Genomic DNA, 19,574 nt, shown 5'->3' with positions numbered 1-19,574 from the left:
AAAGCTACAGTCTGATAATCAGGCTAGGGGGGTGAGTGTATAGCAGAGTTAGCCTGGCTAATAAGCCAGACCGAATCAGCCGTTGGCAAAAAGAAAATTGCCTGCCGGATACCACACGACAGTGTGATTTGAGTCTGGCTTATTAGCCAGGCTATAGCAGAGTGGCTCAGAGCCTCAACAGTATAATATCTCCCCCGGTCCATAAGGATATATTAACATGAGATATCATTAATGATCTCAGATTGTAATGTCCAGGTTGTTAAGTAAATGACAGTGTCCTGTTTGATTGAATGCCTCACTGACAACAATGTGAAGAGCCAATGCAAATACCAGTCTGCCTTCTTGGTGGAAGTCTCTGAGAAGATATTCCAAACGGTAACAAGACAACTCACCCCTAAAGCCACTTTTGGTGAGTTGTCCAGACAACTCACCCCTAAACGTGAAGACATCTCACCCCTGCTTTTTTAGGGGTGAGATGTCTTCACTTTCCGGGGTGAGATGTCTTCACTTTTGGCCACTTTCGGGGTGAGATGTCTTCACGTTTAGGGGTGAGTTGTCAGGACAACTCACCAAAAGTCTGACTGAATATGTAGCCTTTGAGCTATACTTTACTGAATATTTCACAAGAATATAACACAAGAGTCAAATGTACGGTCAAATGTAATGTAGTTTATTTAAATATAGAAACATTGTAAACAAAGTTCAAACAGCAGTTTGTACAAAAAATATAAAAAAAAGGTAAACATCAAAAGTTTAGAAAAACATCAGTTTGTACAAAAAAATATAGAAAAAATGTAAACAAAAAAATATAGTAAAAAGTTGTCATAAAAAAACAAAACAAACATCAGTTTGCTACAAAAACACTTAAAAGTTGTCATATCTACAAAAAGAAAGAAAAAAGTTGTGCTGTGTGCAGTGTGCAGTGTGCTGTCCCATTTTGGTCAAAAGTTGTGCACTAAAAAGTTGTCATATCTACAAAAAGAAAGAAAAAAGTTGTGCTGTGTGCAGTGCAGTGTGCAGTGTGCTGTCCCATTTTGGTCAAAAGTTGTGCAGTGCAGTGTGCTCATCTCCACACTGGGGCATTCACTTCAGAAGCGAGAGTTAGCATGTCCATGATGGTCAGATCGTTCCTTTCCAAGTCCTTCCACAACTGGGCCAGATTGCCCTGTGTAGCCTTGGTCTGCTTTCGCTGGTAGCGGCGTAACTTGTTCTCTGACACCATACGCAGCTGGAAGTCGATCAAGGTAGCTTCCTTGTGCAGCAAATCAATGAGCAAATAAATCGGCAAGTTTGCTCGCTGTGCTTTCCGATTTAGGCGGTTATGCCACCCCTCGACATCATTGTGAGAGAGAGAGAGAGAGACGCTCTACTCCTTACAAGTGTTTCACCGGATTTTACTGTTAAATAAATAAATAATTAGCCGTGACTGCGCACGTCTGTAGGAACCGATAGTTAGATCCGAAATTGAATTATGCCTACTGTAATGGGTGCCACGGAAAGTACAGACAACTCACCCCGCAATGTCAGAAAGTGAAGACAGCTCACCCCGGAAAGTAAAGACATCTCACCGGGGTGAGATGTCTTCACTTTCCGGGGTGAGCTGTCTTCACTTTCCGGGGTGAGCTGTCCGGGGTGAGCTGTCCGGACATCTCACCCCGACATGTCAAAAAGTGAAGACAACTCACCGGGGTGAGATGTCTCGTATTCGTCCAGTCCACCATGGTGAGAAGGTGGGTGAAGCCATGGGAAGGAGGCAGAGGGCCCACCAGATCCACGTTGACGTGGTCAAAACGCCACTCTGGCACCAGGAACGGTGCCAGGGGACCTTGGTGTGGCGGTGCACTTTTGAGCGTTGGCACGCCACGCAGGTGGTCACCCAGTCCCGTACATCCTTTTTTAGGCCATGCCAGACGAACTTGGCCTCTACCAGTTTTTGTGATGGCTTCCTGCCCGGGTGGAAATCTAAACAAATTATTATCACATACAGTACCAACTACATGCTATTGTTCCTAATGTACACATGTACCTTAATGATTATTCCCAAGTTGTTTAACTGTACCAATTATTTCTAATAAAATATTGAAGTATTTGATTATCCCCATCCGCTTCAATGCAAATATAAGATAATAACAAAAAGATATAAACAAATTGTTATCACATACCAACTACATGTTATTGTTGGTATGTGCACATGTACCTCTGTGACTAGTTAACTATGGAATCGTGCATTTCCTCTCAGTGTATGACTCAAAATCCCCATACCTGTATGGTGCCCAGGTCTCGTGACACGTAACATCCTCAGGGATGCGGTTGTTTTGTCCCCTGTGCAATGTTTTATTGTTCTCGTATTGCATTGTATTGTACTGTATGTGTCTTTGTATGCTTAGTTTTACTACCATTTTAAGAGCCTGCTCAGGGACTACAGATGTAAATTAGCTTATGGCTAGCTAACTCTGGCGCATTTACATGGAAGTGAAAACTTAAATGTTGATTAATGAGCATTGTCCCTGTCAAATAAATAAATAAATAAATGGAGATCCCTGATGTCATAGTAAATGCGACCTGATGTCGCAATTAAGCCCATATATGGAGATCCCAGCTATCATCAATATTAGTATTATGGATATATGTCAGAACCATATATTGATCCTTCCCCATCCATCCTTCCTCTTCGATGTCTCCCTTTTGACTGATACCTGTCATTTAAACTCTAGACAGGCCTGCCCCAAAGTTATTTGTGCAGCTGCGCCCAGCTAGAGGTCCGAAAATGAACAGGTCCGAAAATTAAGGCCCAGCCCTACCTGGGCCCTCATCAAACCCTATACACTCAAGACACTGCCCCCGCTGCCACCCTTAGATCTCCATAAATGGAGCTGACCTGTTCTGACATTCCATATGTTGATCTGACCTTATCAAACCCTGTACACTCAAGACACGCTCCATATGGCCAGTGCATGTCGCTTCTCGCCCTCAGGCGTCTTACTGATTATTCCCAAGTTGTTTAACGGTACCAATAATTTATAATACAATATTGAAATATTTGATTATCCCCATCAACTCCAATGCAAAAATAATAATAAAAAGATCTAAACAAATTGTTATCACATACCAACTAAAATGTATTGTTCTTAATGTACACAGGTACCTCTGTAATTATTTCCAAGCAGTTTAACGGTACCAATAATTTACAATAAAATACTGAAATATTTGATTATCCCCATCCACTCCAATGCTTAGGAACAATAACATGTAGTTGGTACTATGTGATAATATAGTATAGTTAGTAGATTAGTATTTATTCCATAGGTGCGGCAGTGCCACTTAGTGCCACTTGCCAGTTGGGTTTCCACCATAGAGTATGGTTTCCACGCACCAGAATGCATTATGTCTAGCTGTCGCTAGATGGCGCTCTTCTTTCAAAATTATGAGCATTTTCTCCTGCAGCTGAGCTGTACAGAACTACAGATACAGGCCTACTTGGAACTGCGTGCGACTACTAATTACAAAAATAATTGCAATTACACAACAGGTTAATAACCTGTCAGAGACAGACTATAAACACGGACCTAACGTCCAGGGTAACATGGATAATAAATAAACAAACTACACGGGGTTCAAACATTTGGTCGCACAGCCCGGATGCACTGCAGGGAACACAGGTGCCCTCAATGAACGCCACGAACCGAACCGTTAAGACAAGTATATCCACACACACACATGGTGAGCTAAAACAACACTATAGAAACTTCAAAACTGAATAATAAAATATCCGTGATAGGCGACGGTATGCACTCTGGATATGTTTTTGTCATGGAGCTGGAAGCTGAAAGCGTTTACATTATCATAGTTATCGAAGGAGCTACAGCTGGCAGCTTATTTGTTAATTAATTGACAACAAAACACTAAACCACTGAGCCTAGAATTGTCTGGTCTTAAATGTATAGAGAATGTTATGTTATGATATGTCCACCAGGTCAACAACTAAAAACAAAAGCTTATCGATTGAAAGCGTAATATTTCTAATGCCAGTAACCAATTATTGTAGCAGTAGTTAGTAGTAGGCTACTTTAAATACATGTTTGTTGTTTACTTGTTTGATAGATTAATTGAAAACTGTATTAACAGATTGCAGAATGGGTAGGCTACAGTCCAAGGAAGGTACAGGTCAATACAACAACTGCTAAGAGGATAAAACCAGAAAAAACACAACAAGACTTTTTTACATCAGGGTCCTCCATTTTCAATTCATCAAAGCATTTAAAGACACAAATAGTAGACAGCATATAGGCCTATACAGTATTGCTTTGAGGAATCCTTTCAGTCAGGAATAACTGCAGTTCTGAGTGCCAACACAGAACCTTAAAAACATGTATGCCTTGCCTAAATTAACACGATCAGCACTACTTTAAATAAGCACATTTCTGAAATTATGCCTAGATTAAAAGTTAACCAGCATCTCTAAGAGCATTGCTTTTGTTTGCAGCATGATAATGATGTTGCCATGGTAAAACAATGTGCTTATGTGGTTTAATTTTTAATAAAACACAAACAAGTTAATGGACCTTCAACACCTTCCATTGTTGTTAACCACTCTGAGACTACAGCTTTATCCACTTTATCCAGCCCTAGTATTTGCCACTTCTCAAACTCACAGCGTGTTTTGATACATTGTGAGATTGTAGATTGGCTTGTAGATTGGCTCATACAGTAATTGCAGATCGCCCATTAATGACCCAAAATAGGGACACCAGTGACCCAGGGTGAAAGTGGTTAAACAACCAGCTTCTGTCACATGACTGTAGTGTTAACTGTTAATGTATAGTATTCTCTTCCCATAATAGATTTGACAGATCTTCTGCCCTGATGTCAGAAGATGAAGGCGTTTCATACGATTGAGACTAAGACCCCCAGGTCTTTGATGAAGGAGACCTCCATCCATAGCCCTTTTATACCCAGGGCATCCCTCAGAGATCGAGCGATAAAGGGGGCTTTCCACACCACAACACGTGCACTGGGAGGTGTAAGCAAGAGTCTGCGGTTTATGGGAGATGCGGTGAAGAAACATATCCTCGACAGCTGCAGCATTCCCGAGGATGTCAGCACTGAGACGCACTCCCAAGAGAACGATCCACAGCCGCTGTCTAGCCCCCACCCTCACCCCTGGGGCCACCCTCACCCCTGGGTCGCCTTGCCGCCCACTCCCCAGCCCCACCCCCTGCCACAGCCACACACGCATCACAATAGCGGCGGTAATCATTATTCCTATCAGCCCCTGTTTTCTCCCTTTGAGTCTCTGTCTCCCTTTCAGCCTCAGCCACAGTACCAGCCAGGCTTCTCTCCTCTCTGTCAGTCCATGGCAAGCATGTCTATGTTTTTCTCGGAGCCTCAGCCCTCCCGATGGAGCTCGCCCCACCATCAGCCCCTGCCACTGTCATCCCAGCCCCCCTCAGTCTCTCCCTCTGTCGCGTGCGCAGCCGCACACGGCCCCTGTCTACCGGAGAGCTCTACTGAGCATGCCCCGCAGGCACGCGCTGCAGCCTGCGTCACACCTCCAGGAGGAGGAGGGGAGGAGAGCGAGACAGACCAGTGGAGGAGGAGGAGGAGGAGGAGGAGTAGAGAGACCAGGGCTCAGAGGGGTTGGAAAACCAAAGCATTTAGCTTTAGAAACAACAAGCATCCGTACGTCTCATACGCATCAGCGTCCCCATCACTGCTGATCGGGCCCTCGTCACCGGAAAGCGACAGCAGGGAAGAGCAAGAATTGCTGCCTTTTGCACACAAAGCCAAACGACAACAAGAGCATCCTCATCATCCTCCCCCCCACCTCCTTGACTCCTGTGCACAGAAGCGGCGATTAGAGCACGCCGAATCAGCCTTCTGCGGGCACAAGCGCCTGCGAGCTTGTCCAGACAGCGGCACATCGGCCAGCCATGGCCTGAGAGGAAGGGGAGGCACCGCTCACATATCCTCCGCCGACATGGGCAACCAGGAGGCTAAGCTAAGAAAGGCGGCAGCCGCCGCTGCAGCGGCGTCGGGCGACGGGAGCAGCGCTACTCCAGACGAGGGATGGAGAGATGGTGCGATGGAGAGCATGAAGAAGGGAGGGAAGAAGTCCCACGGTAAGCATGGGGGCAAAGGCGACGACGCCGGGCCACTGCCGGCCAAGAAGAAGAACAAGTCTGAGTCCAAGTCTTCAGTCTTCTCTATACGGAAGCGAAAGAGCAACCTCAAGGGGAAGGCAGGCGCCTGTTCCTCCACCAACGGCTCCAAGGAGGATGTCCTGGCGCCTTCTCAGCGCGACGAGCTGGACAGCACGCATTCTGTGGGGACCAAGACGCCGGATCTGTCCGCAGACGAGCTGGGCCAGTCGGACACGGAGGCCGACAAGCAGACGAGGAGGCAGAAGAAGACGGACGGAGAGAAACAGAACGGAGGACGGCTGAGAAGAGACGAGGGCCGGCCGCAGCATCCGGTGCCGGTGGAAGCCACCGCCACATCCCCCGCCGAGTCAGGAGGTCACAAGGGAGGCAGCTCGGGGTCGGATACGGACATGTACAGCTTCCACTCAGCAGCGGACCATGAGGACCTGTTGGCGGACATCCAGCTGGCCATCAGACTTCAGCACCAGCAGCAGGGGGGAGGTATTGTCGACTCCATCACGGGAGGAGCAGCAGGGTTGAAGTTGACCCCTCCTGAGCCGCTGGCGCTGACCCCAGAGCTAGAGCTGGGATCGGATGCACTGTCGTTCCTGGAGACGGGGCAGCTCTCCGGCTCGTTTCGGCAGAACGGCCTGGCCCCGGTCCTGCGGGAGGAGGAGGACGCACGCGTGAAGCAGCTAAACGGAGCGAGGGAGAAGGGCGAGCACGCAGGGCCCGAGGAGCACACTTCTGAGGCCTCTCTTTGTGTTACCACGGGGACAAAGGACCAGCATGCTCCGGTGCTGCAACGGCCCCCATCACCACCACCTCCTCATACGGCCATTGCCACGGTGACCAATGGGGTTGTGGTGGCTGTTAGTCCTGTTGCCAAGACGACCAGCACTAACAGCTTCCCCGATCTCACAGCCTCGTTCGAGAGCGCCGTGGAGCCCCCCGATGAGGAGGAGGAGAAAGGAGGTGAAGAAGAGGGGGAGACGGAGGGAGGAGTTCCTGCTCCTTCTACAGACAGCCTCAGCGGGAGTTCCGGGGGTCATGAACCAAGACTGCAGGTGATCTCACAGGCCGCATCTGAAGAAGGTGAGGGCAGGCTGGGCGATGGCACCAGCGCTGAGTCCCTGGAGGACTGTCTGAGTGCTGAGTCAGAACCGGACCACTCGAGCGCCACCAGTGCCTCCTTCGCCGTCCCCCAGCACAGGAGAAACAGCGTGACATTCAACCAGTGGCCGCCCCAGGACAGCCCCACGCTGGCCACGCGCCTCCTCAAGTCTGCCCTGTCCTCCACGGCCTCCAACACCACATCTTCCTCTAGCCCCACGGTGAAACCCTACCCCCCCATATTCCCTACCTACATCAAGACTACCACGCGGCAGCTGAGCTCACCCGGGCACTCCCCTTCGCTCTCTCCCTCCATGAGCCCCCGCTCCCGCCACAGGGTGCACGAACAGGTTTACAGGTAAGTGTGTACAGACATATTTTCAGATTTGATTTCCAAAAATAACGTTTTTACTGAATCCTAAAGTGTACATTTGTGAAGGCAAAGGGCATGTTGGGATAATGATTGACCTTTTTTTTTAAATCATCATTTAAATCAGTTTTATTCTCTACTTTCTTCTGTGATGCACATTTACTGCATAATGCAATTAGTAAAGAAGCAAAAAAAAATGTGTATCCGTCAGAACTGTCGCCGAACATCGGCGGGCGCGGAGACAGCGGTCTCAGAGCCTCGGCGGGCCCCTGACCCGGCCTCTAAGCCGTTCTGCCGACTGGACGGACGAGGTGGAACCGGAGAGGAGGCTGCGGCGCAACAGGGAGGACGACGACGGAGGATGGTCAGGGGCAGAGTCGAGGGAGTTCCTTGGCGGCGGGTTTGGTGGCTCCCAGGACCGTTTGAGAGGAGGCAGTCAGCCCATCAGTGCCACCAGGAGATCCTCCTGTGCGTTTCAAGACGTCTTCACTGGTGAGTAGAGAGTACGCTCTCCCGGCTCACTCGACTCAAAATGTCAACGCAGTTTACTTATTGGGGTTATTGGGAATCTGCCTCTAAACTACGTAAACCCTATTTACGTAGTTGACTGGGGTCCCCCAGGGCTCTATACAAATGTAGGTCAGCTCCTTTTTCCCCTCTATACCAAATATATATATATATATATAGGGACACTTGGGTTCATGTGGTTAAATTGAAACTGAGGTGACGTCAGCCCCAGTGGACTGGAGAGGTGGAGGCTGGAGGAACATCATGTTCATCACATCATAGTTGAAGTGAAGGTGATAATGGCTGGCATTTTTACTACAATGTGTGAAAAGGGGTCAGCACTCAGCACTAGGGGTGTAACGATACATTGTAACAGCGATACGATACGTATCACGATACATAGTCAATGTTGCTGTTTTCATTTCGATATACTTCGATTCTTGAAATTAAAATCGATCTTTCGATGCAGTTACTATATCGTTACACCCCTACTCAGCACCATGACATTATAACGCAACCTGGACACCATCTGTGCAAGGTGGAGCCATAACAGTAAAACTGAAACGGTAAACGCACAGCACAATTTATGCAAGTAACACTTGTAGCTTGTAGCCTTGGTCTCATTATTGCCCACTTTGCAGTTTGAAATGAAATGAAATGATTACTATATTTACCCAGGGTATCTGGGCTAAGCTCAAGAACTTGTTTCCAGCCAGGCCCTGCTCATAGAACATTTCATCGTAGTGGTTCAATGCCTTGTTCAAGGGCACTTCAGCGGTGGTCATTTTAACGTGTCGGACCGCTGATTCGAACTGGCGACCTTCCGGTATCAAGACCGCTCCTCAATCCGTTCGGCCACCGCTGCCACTGCCGCTGTTTGATTGACAACTGAACGAAACCCTGTCTTTCCGTCTTTTTTATGCTCTCTTTACTTTCTTGCAGTTTTAGAAACACACTGTATAACTTCACAACTCTGACCAAGAGTGAATCTGGCAGTTTCTTTACCCAACTCGGCCCATAACAAGTTAGAAGTGAAAACAGAGGCGAGTTTCTGGCTCTTTTAATGGCGAGTATAATCGGCCGACATTAGTCAGCAGTGACGTTTATTGAGCTTAGCGTGAACTGGCTGAAAAAGAACGCACCGTTTTGTTTCAAAGGCTCTCTCACTTAGCGAGACAGAACAGCTTTTCTCTCTCATGGACAGAAAGAGAAACAAACGCATTGACTCACTGACTCATGAGTTAACGGTGGCCGACTTACTTCTGAAAGAGGGACAAAAGACAAGGGGCATGGGGTGCAGGAAATGCAAAGGAGGCAAGAAAAACATCATGGAAGGCTAACAAACCAGTTAGGAATAGAACCATGTGAATATTGTCAGAGAGAGAAGGAAGGAGATAGATATTAAAGCCATACAGTACAATAGATGGAAAGAGAGCTGGAGTGATGGGACACAGAATGAACAGAGGCACAGAGGACGTCTAACTATTGAGCAATGTCTTCCGTGAAACAAGCCTGATATATATATATATATATATACACTTAGTTAGTTGTGTGCCGGTGTCATGCTCACTTGCTCAGTAAATAGCAGGTATACAAGCTCACAATGTGTCACAAATGTGACGCATTGTGAGCTTGTTTATCTGCTATTTACGGCATGCAACATCAGCATGCAACCAAGTATAAATCAGGCTTAAGAACTGAAAACTGCTTTGGATCTAACAAACTGCTGTGTACACATACTATACACACACATATTGAGACGTACTGTAAAAATGCGTCCATAGTGTGTGAGACATGAGGGACAAGACTGTTGGGAAGAGAAATAGACTGCATGAATAAAGAGTGTGGGGGATGCGCAGTAATACAAAGGAGAGACAGAGGACAGATAACAGCCCGCAGTCAGTCAACATTCAGACAGGCCACAGCCAAGAATCACGGAGTGGACTGGACTAAAAGCTACTATACTTAAGGCCTATTCATAGTCTGGTTTTTCGGTGGTGATGTGACCACCGCTCCGGTGGTGAGCTGACCACCGGGGCTGAAATAACGTTGAGCGGTGGTGAGTAAAAACAGCGAGAAGGGCTGGAGCGGTGGCGGTGGTTTGCTCTTCACCGAGGCTCGTGACGTCATGTTGTAGTTCGGTGGTCACCTAACCACCGAAAATCCAGACTATGTATGAGCCTTTAGTTGCAGGCTGGTCTTGCATGCCGTAAATGGCAGATCTACAAGCTCACAACGCGGCATGAATGATAATGACATAGATAGATAGAATACTTTATTGGCAGTTTAAGAAAATTACAGAAAATGACATTTTAAAAAAACGCCAAATGGACTTAGACACAAAAGCCTTCGCTTGTTTCCATTGTGGTCCACTTTGTAACATGAAACTATACACAAACATACTGTACAAACAAAACAACCATGGAACATATAATAAATAATCCTTATATATAAGGCTGGGAGCTATATACATGGGACAAGAGGTACCCTGAGAGAATAGTCCAGAGCATGGGATATGGGCTATCCAGGGTCGGAAACTAACTATGACCAGTTAGTGTGTAGATGGAGCCATGATTTCAGGTCTTTCCTAAATCTTGCAATAGAATTTAGGGATTTCAGGGCTGGAGGGAGTGCATTCCACAGAGACACGGGCACATAACGAAGTAGGAATCGGGTTAAGCAGTGCCTTAAACTTTTTATATTTTGTTTTAAAAGGGCATTGTTCACCAAAAACCTGACTCATTGTGATATTGTAGATGGCTACAGTGACAGTATTAAGCATTACATTTGTTTATTTCTTTCCTCCAGTATCATGCATCACTAATAGAAATACGTTTACTGTTCCTGAATTTGTTGTGATTCCTTCTCTGTGCATTAGCCGTCCCTTCCCCATCTCTCACTGTCTGGCAGGCTAATAGTAGAAGCAGCATTTTTATTTTTAGTAGCAGCCCCAAGAGTGGCTTTGCTGAACTCGGCACGCAAGCCCTGCTAAAGGATAGTATTTTCTGGAAACATTAACTCATATCTGCTAACCAGAGATGAGTTAAGGGAGGGGTGCTGCTACGGAAAATATAGATTGTTACATATATTGTATAATCTAGAGATGTGTAGGATCATTGCAGTGTATAGACTTAATTTGCTCTAAATATGTGTATGATCATTGCAGTGTATAGATTTGCTCTAAATATGTGTATGATCAATGCAGTGTATGGATTTAATTTGCTAATCTAGTCCAACTTGCAGAGTAAATAACCTCCACTCATCTCAAATGGAAAATCAATGAAAATATCAATGTTGGGAACAAAATAAAGGATAAAATAATTTAGGAAAAATGCAAAATGACGAAAACCTAACAAACTACATCATTAGAAAATAAATAACTTGATTTAATTGAATTTAAAGTTTATTTTTATTTAGAGGTCACTTTAAAACACATTGCCTACTGGTTTTGCAGTTGGCGGTGGTGTCATTCAGCTGTTCACTTTAGATTCTGACCTCAGGCAGTGCTGTCTGATTGGGTTTGGCTCGACACAGCGATGCAACAGTCGATTGTACTGTAACTGGGACTGTCTGTGTACTTGCCGTTGACAGCCCATCACAGCCATGAGGTCAGACAGACACAGTGCAGTACACATGATACACTACCCCCGCTCCCCCGCTCCCCCCCCCCCCCCAACACACACACACAACGCAGAGCGAGAATGTTGCTTCATTGCTATACCCCTGTCAGATGGCCGTCTTCGTTCTGAGCATGCTCATTGTGGATCTCTTCTCTTTAGCCATTTTGACCTGAGATCAGATTCTATAAATGTCTTCTACATCCTGACAGTTTTCTGAAAAAGCTATGTTTCTATGTCAGTGGTTCTTCGACAAAAATAGCAGACCTACAAGCTCTTAGCGCGCCACTCGGTGGCGCGCTATGAGCTTGTAGATCTGCTATTTTTCAATAGCTAAAGCATAACATAATGCTAACACCAAAAGGGGTTCCCGCCCCAAAATGGGATAATTTTGCCTAATTACTCTTCATGGCACAATGGTGTCGCTTGCCCAGAAGCAGCTGATCCTTTGTAGCTGATGTCGGCGAGCAATAAATTAACCAATTATATACAATTAACCAAGCTTTATAGTAGATCCTATCTTTTCTTTTTCTCAATACTATGCATTTACGTCTGTTGTGAGTCCATCTCTGCATTAGCCGTGCCATCCCCATCGCTCACCGTCCTGCAGGCTAATGGTTGCAATAAAAAGAGTACGCTCATGTGTACTATAAACCGTACTGTCTGAGTACTTGGTGTACTCACAGCAGAGCCATGAGGTCAGGCAGACACACACACAACCCCCGAGAGAGAGAAGCACCATCCCGCTACCTCTGTCAGATGGCCCGTGCTCTGAGCAGGCTGAGTGGATCTTTATTATTCTTTAGACTTGGTATTGATTGATGACATCATTTTCTAATTCCCCAGCCACCCATGGGAGGTGAGACACCGTTAATATTTCAGAAGCCCTGGAGAACAGAACAGAAGGGATCCATGGGTAGAAAGGCATTATGTGTGTGTCTGCATTGGTTTTGGATGCTGCTAACTAGGCAAGAGGCAGGATGCGATGGTGTGGGAACATTGCCATGGAAACCTGCTTAATGCAGGAGGTTGTGATGGGGGAGGGGTGCCAAACGCACAGCATCTCATCAATAGACATTGAGCTTAACCTTACCCACAAACACCCTCTCTATCACACGCACATGTGCACTTAATTCAATAGCATTAGCATATAACAAATAGATACTATACCTGGTTTAGTACACTGTGAAAGTGTTGAGGTTTCACATCTAGACAGCAGGCTGTCGGGCAGCTTTCTAGGCTGCCAAGCTCTGTGTGTGTGTGTGTGTGTGTGTGTGTGTGTGTGTGTGTGTGTGTGTGTGTGTGTGTGTGTGTGTGTGTGTGTGTGTGTGTGTGTGTGTGTGTGTGTGTGTGTGTGTGTGTGTGTGTGTGTGTGTGTGTGTGTGTGTGTGTGTGTGTGTGTGTGTGTGTGTGTGTGTGTGTGTGTGTGTGTGTGTCAAACCTAAATGATGCATTGGCTTGGGCTGTTTATGTTTACTATATGTTGCTACTTTTGGTCATATGGGTAACCATTTATAGGCTGAGAAACCAGGGACTTGATGGTCAATGAAGAGGATTTAAAATGTTGTAACTACAGACATAAACAATATTTTTCTTTTTCCAACCATTATATACAGTAGAGGCAAAAGAGCTGTTCAGTGAAAATAGGAAATGCATATTCCCTCTGGGTGCTGATTTTCTGTTTTTCAACACACTGTTGGCTGGTATGCTGTGGTCTCTCTATGCCTGCACTCTGCAGAAAACCGCTTCCCTGCAAAGAAAAAACAGCCTTGTATATGATTGTCTCATTATAAGTGTGCATGATTGTGAGAGACTGTGAGAGTGTGAGTCACGCACTTCCCCCCCCAGGGCCTGATATAAAACTGGCCACATGGTCACATGGAGTCATTGAGATACATTTCACCTCATTTCACCTGCTTAATCTCAAATGGGCAGCTCTTTTTAGTTAAGTGAGATAAGTAAGGACCCTGATCACAGATTGACCCTTTCAATCTGTGATCTCGACTTTTGACGTTGATGCCTTGTGTATCTGTGATTAATATAACGTGAGCAGCAGTGTACATATACCAAACGTATGGCGTTTGCACCAAGATAAGTCCACTTCACGCCATGTTGCATCATGTGATTAACTTGTCATATGGTCGCGGCCAAGCCCCACTCGGTCTGCAGTGGTGTTCAGATTATAACGGGAGTTAATACTAATCTCCTGCCTAGTGAGCTGCTTAACTCCACTTCTCAGCAGATAGAGGAAATTGACACTATCCCCCCTAAACCCTAACCCGATTTGGCTGAGAGAGAGAGGACCGTTTGGGTGATGTTACATTTTTCAGACTTTAATCCTCACTGGGATCCCAATAGGGGTGCAACACTGTTGTTAATCAATTTAATTTATTATTATACATGAAACAATTTTAATAAAATTGATCACAATGTGTGAGACGTGAGTTCATAGATCTGCTGATTTCTGTCATTTTGAGCAATAACGAGTATCAAACAGGGCATCAGTGGTTAATCAGACTAATCAATTTAGTACATTATACAAAAACAAAAGGTTGACATCTTTCATGTTGATTTGTTGAGTATTAACTTTTTTATAACGCATAAAAAAGTGCTTCAAGTAATCAATAGAATAATTGCCCCGAAAAGAATTGATAGTTGCAGCCATATAAAAAGCATACATTCCTAACTAAGTAATGTTTGGCGCTTGATAACTAATGCAGTTGCTTGCCATCATTTCCGGGCCAAACTCTCATCAATAAAATCTGACCTGCTTCGCTCCAGTGATCCCTGTTAACTCGTATCGACTAACGATACCAATGGCGCGGAAGCGGATAGAATTAAAACCGTAAGCCTGTTCAAGTGAACAGGAATGGTGGTGTCACACAGTGGAGAGGTTTCAACCAGGAATGTGGTTACTGATTAGTGGGGGTGCACACACAGATCCGACACACCAAAGGTCCGAAGCGCGGGGACATGCGATGCGATGCGAAAATGCGATGGTCCGACATGCGCTGCTCCCGTGCTTGCGGTTATGGTTAGGTTAGGGATTGAGGTTTCGGATCAATAGTATGTCGGAACTAAAGCCTGTACCCGATTAGTGCACATCTTTACAGTGAACATTTCACAGCTATACCTGTAAGTGGCCTCTGCCAAGGCCATGTTCTTGCCAGTCTGTCTCTGTCTATCTGTCAGTCTGTTAACATGAGTTATTAATAAGCTTTGCACAAAACAAAACGTATGGAGAGGTTGGTTTCTGGCCCGAGGAAGAACTGATTCACTTATTGGCTAAAAGGGGGTGTTTCAGTGGGTGTGGCCCTTCACAAAATGCATATTGATTTATGAACAGATTAACATAACAAGGCAATGCTTTGGGGGGTTCAGGAACATTGTATAAACTTGTCACACCATTTCGTTGGCGACCTCCAGATGGCACTGAGTGACAGTAACATTACAGTACCATGTGTCTTGAAGTTATATACAAAAGAAGCACGGCAATACCTTACAAATAGACTGACACCTTGTCTGAGGCCTGTGCTCCATAAGTACATTTTAATAGATGTACATTTTGTAGATTTTTCTGTTTATGTTTTCTGATTTATCTGTGCTGAATTTAGTAGTTGCTCTCGGTGTGATCAGCTCATTCTTCAGACTGTAGATTTATACTCCAATTATACTCCAGTTAACCGCCTGTCAAGTTGATGGCTCACAGGAATGGAGTGCCTTTATGCATGGGGCGATGAAGGACAGGGAATCAGAGATGGGGAGAAGAGTGTGGAAAGGAAATGGACGAGCGGATAAAGCCCTACCGGCGACGCTGTGGGCGTGTTCAATCATATCAACGCTCGACTTCATCAGTCTTCCGGGTCCTTCAAAACGCCACTGAGCAACTTCCATTGAAGTGAATAGCAGGGGGCGGGGCTGTCGCTCCTCATATGATCCGCTCTCTATATTATAACTCTTTGGCATGTTCTCTCCTCCGCGTCAGGTCTTTCTGAGTTTGCATGTTCTCCCCATGTCCCCTAGAGTAGGTACCCTTACATAAAACATGCAGTAATCCTGGTTTCTATTCTGCCTCCCCATGGTCAGCGTGTGTGTGTGAAGGAAGTTGTCGCTCCATCAATGCTGGCACAGTTCTTGGAAAGAAGCAGTTTTTTCAGTCTCTAATCTGGAATCCCATGATATGTGTCTGTGTGTGTGCATATACGTTCAGTGTGTATATATATTTGTCAGCGTGTGCGCGTGTGTGTGTGTGTGTGTGTGTGTGTGGGTGGGTCATTTGTGTGACTCCATCACAAACCCAAAATAGCTATATATCTATAAGGACACAAAACAGTGTGAGCATATATATTAGATGGGCTATTTGTGGTCCGACAGCATCGTGCAGTGGCGCTAGATCGGGCATTACAGTGGTTGTGAGAATGAGTGTTGGATTGTACAGTCTTCTGTTAACACATTAACAGATCCTACAAAGACGCTTGCAATGTAAACAGTTAATTCATTACAGTACCTCTCTGCCTTCTACTCTCTCCAGGGCCACGCTTTATAAATGTGCCATTTCTGTATGTCCAAACACCACTTTACATGATATACTGTAATTGTGTAACTGGATGGTATGACTTAATGATATTTCTGAGCCAGACACTGATATTCAATATTTCACAATATTTTGCAGCAGAGGCAGGGCAGGATGTAAAACGGAATGGGGGAAAAAAAGAAAAGAAAAAGAGTGGTGCAAGAACTAGAGAGATGGGAGAAAGATGAGACTATGACTATGACTCATCAGTGGTGTCAAAAGAAACCAAAACACTGTTCAATGCTAACACCCAAGAGAAGAAAGACACACACACACACGCCTGACGGAATAACAACATAAATAGATTGAAGTGGTTGGCGTTTATTTTCTTTATGGTTAAAATTAAGTACTTCCATTTAGCCGAGGGGTCGTAAAAAAAAATCTAGTCTAATTTTACCCACCACAGACCAGGAGCCATCAGAGACTTCTTTATGTTTAGAATGAATTACTTGATATTGATTGATTGATTGAAATGTTTATTAACAGTTTGCAGAATTACAGTACATTTCAAGCACAAACTCAATACAAAGACTGTTAACTGTGAGTGGACGACCCAATTAAGCATTACACTTGTTTACAAGAGGGTCCACCATGTTCAATTCATCAAAACATTTAGAGACGTACAAATAGACACTTCTATATAGTCAAAGAACAGAACAGGAATTCATCATATGCCAAAAGGTCATGCAATGTAGTGTAACTCTACCACCACAGAGCCATCAGTGACATCTGCTGTTCAACGGCTGCAGTAATAAACTCAATACATGCAGTGGTGATGAATGGAAGTAGGAGAGCGTGACGCACCTCACTGCAGTGGAGAGGATTCTAGTCTGTGCACAGTAGCAAGACTACTGAGCCAAGTTTAAGCCTGATTTATACTTATTTGAGCGGTGTTGTCACACACCAAAAATAGACTATGTATAAGCATGTAGATCAGGGTTCAGTGTTCTTTGTTTTTACGTCTTCTGTACACGGGTAGTAGTAAAAGTTGCATATTGTTTTGTTTTTTTTTGTCCATTTTTTTTATTGAGAACATATTATACATTGTTGTAGATTAAACATTGTGATGTGAATTACATTTTTCTTTTATAGAAAAGAAAAATACAATGACAAAAAAGAGAAAGAAACCCCTCAACCCTCCAACCCATACTGCTCAGTGACACTGCATACTATAGAATAAAATAGCAATTTGAAAAATGGAAAACGTCTGAAAGAAAATGTCGTACAGTCAACCATATCAGTGGTATCCTGTCTATTAATTGTTTATACTCAAGTAATGGACAAGGGGCAGCCAAACCTTATCAAATTGTCTCTCCCTGTTTCTCAGGAAATACCTTATTCTCTCAAGATGAAGCGTACTAGTCATGCATATTGTTAATTATTACGTCTGCACTGGAAAATATATATACTCATTACTGTACATACAGGTGAATGCATATCGTGGAAGTTTATTCAAAAGAGTATCAAGGAAGTTGAGAGCATTTTCCCCTCACAAGGCTTCACCCTTGCATGTCCTCTCTCAGCCCATTCCATCCAAAGATCTCTCCATGTCTCTTACAGTTAAGTCATTTCAAAATGTTGTGATTAAAAAGAGTATCAACACATAGGTAATGGGTCACACACACACACCAAGAAAGCATTTTCAGATGGTGTATTTCTCTACATCACAGAGCAGACGTTTCGGCTATCCAGCCTTCATCAGTGTGAAGAGTTTGTGAATGTCGGTGTCTTTTGAAGGAGTGATGTCAGTGCGCACCTGCGCACTGACACCACTGAGCACCTCACATCATTAAATTAAGGATGATTAAAAAGAGTACATCAGCATATCCACCACCTATACAGACACAATGTCACAGAGGATAAAAACACAATAAAGCTCTAAGGTTTATTTCAGAACGTGGGCTATGAGGCCTGCTTTGTCACCAACTACCAGCCAACGTCTTGGTCAAAACAAAGGAATCACCTGAGGCCATTGATCAAAAGGGTTTTCACTTGATTGAGTTATGTAACAGAGGTCATCAAATATTGGTGCTTAAAGGGCCACTTCACCCCTTTTGCAACCAGATCTTATTTTAATGATGTTTGGGAGACAAGAAACACTTTCCTGGGGTTTTTATGTTGTTAATATGTGTTTTTAGACACTTTAGTATTTGATGTCATGGACACTGGTCTCACTGCTGGGTTACTACAATTACCATAATGCTTTGCTGCACTCGCCCCACCTTGTGGATAGGGGGAGGGCTGTCTTACTGAGACAAGTGAGCCCAGTGTCCATGACATCACAGACACTTTGAAATACTAAAATCACATACAGTATTACCCACATAAAAAAACCCAGGAAAGTGTTTCTTGTGTCCCAAACATCATTAAAATATGATGATCAAAAGGGGTGGAGTGGCCCTTGAATAAAATTGCTTATAAAAAGTTGAACTTTTTGCCACAATCTCTTTCAAAACATTGGTAAATGGCGGGCTATGACTCTCCACAATCTAGATCTCAGGGCTTAAAGTTCTCAGTCCTGGGGACTGATTTCAGTCCTGAGGCTTTCATAGGGGTCATTTAATGGGATCAGTGTGTGATATTTGTCTCTAGTATAAATCAAGGTTCAAGGTTCACGTTATTGTCCCTTGCAGCAAATAAGCCTATCTCACAGAATTTCCCCGCCCCCCTTAATACGCCCCCTTTCGGGGTTAGTGGTGATAGCGTGACGTCACTCCATAGACGCTTCATGTTAACAGAGGTAATTTAAGAAGTCTACAACTTTTGTTTTCTCAAGGTAAGGTTTGTTCTATCTGTTCGAGCTGATTTACCATCTTGTTTGCTTCATAATAATATTGGTCTGTCACATTTTTACATTAGAAAATGTACTTAGATTCTCCAGAGAAAAAAACGTGTAAATGCTAATGTTAAAGACACCACTATTTACCGGAAGTGGGCGTGGAAAGCGGGCTGTGAGATAGGCCTATTGGTTTGCAGCCAGATAATAGTAAATACAAAACAACATTCAAAACACTAATTATAGAAGACTAAAACCTAAGAACAGGGCACTAGAGACAGAGAATTCATTACATGCAATCCAATAGTAGCAGAATCATTTCATTACATTGAATCCAATAGTAGCAGAATCAGCAAAAGTGCATTAGTGGGCAAACTGTGCAAAGAGACGAGGATAAAGTGCTATCTGCTGTTCAGCAGCTGAATAGCAGCCGGGACAAAGGATAGTTTGAACCGGTTAGTCTTTGTAGCGGGCAGTG

General features: G+C 44.5%; 1 protein-coding gene across 1 annotated transcript in view; it reads left to right on the top strand.

The window, feature by feature from the left end:
- The first annotated feature begins 3,432 nt into the window (after positions 1–3,432).
- fmn2b (formin 2b) overlaps positions 3,433–19,574 on the top strand; it is a 104,769-nt gene continuing 88,627 nt past the window's right edge. Inside the window, exons 1-3 of the mRNA XM_079492948.1 lie at positions 3,433–3,720; positions 4,842–7,611; positions 7,835–8,115. Of these exons, the coding sequence (XP_079349074.1) occupies positions 4,874–7,611; positions 7,835–8,115 (3,019 nt within the window). The 5' untranslated portion in view covers positions 3,433–3,720; positions 4,842–4,873. The remainder of the gene's footprint in view (positions 3,721–4,841; positions 7,612–7,834; positions 8,116–19,574) is intronic.

Source organism: Electrona antarctica (assembly GCF_951216825.1).
Source record: "Electrona antarctica genome assembly, chromosome: 22".
Taxonomy (NCBI): Eukaryota; Metazoa; Chordata; class Actinopteri; order Myctophiformes; family Myctophidae; genus Electrona; species Electrona antarctica.
Note: the sequence above shows the minus strand (reverse complement) of the source record. Positions and strands in the feature narration are given on the sequence as shown.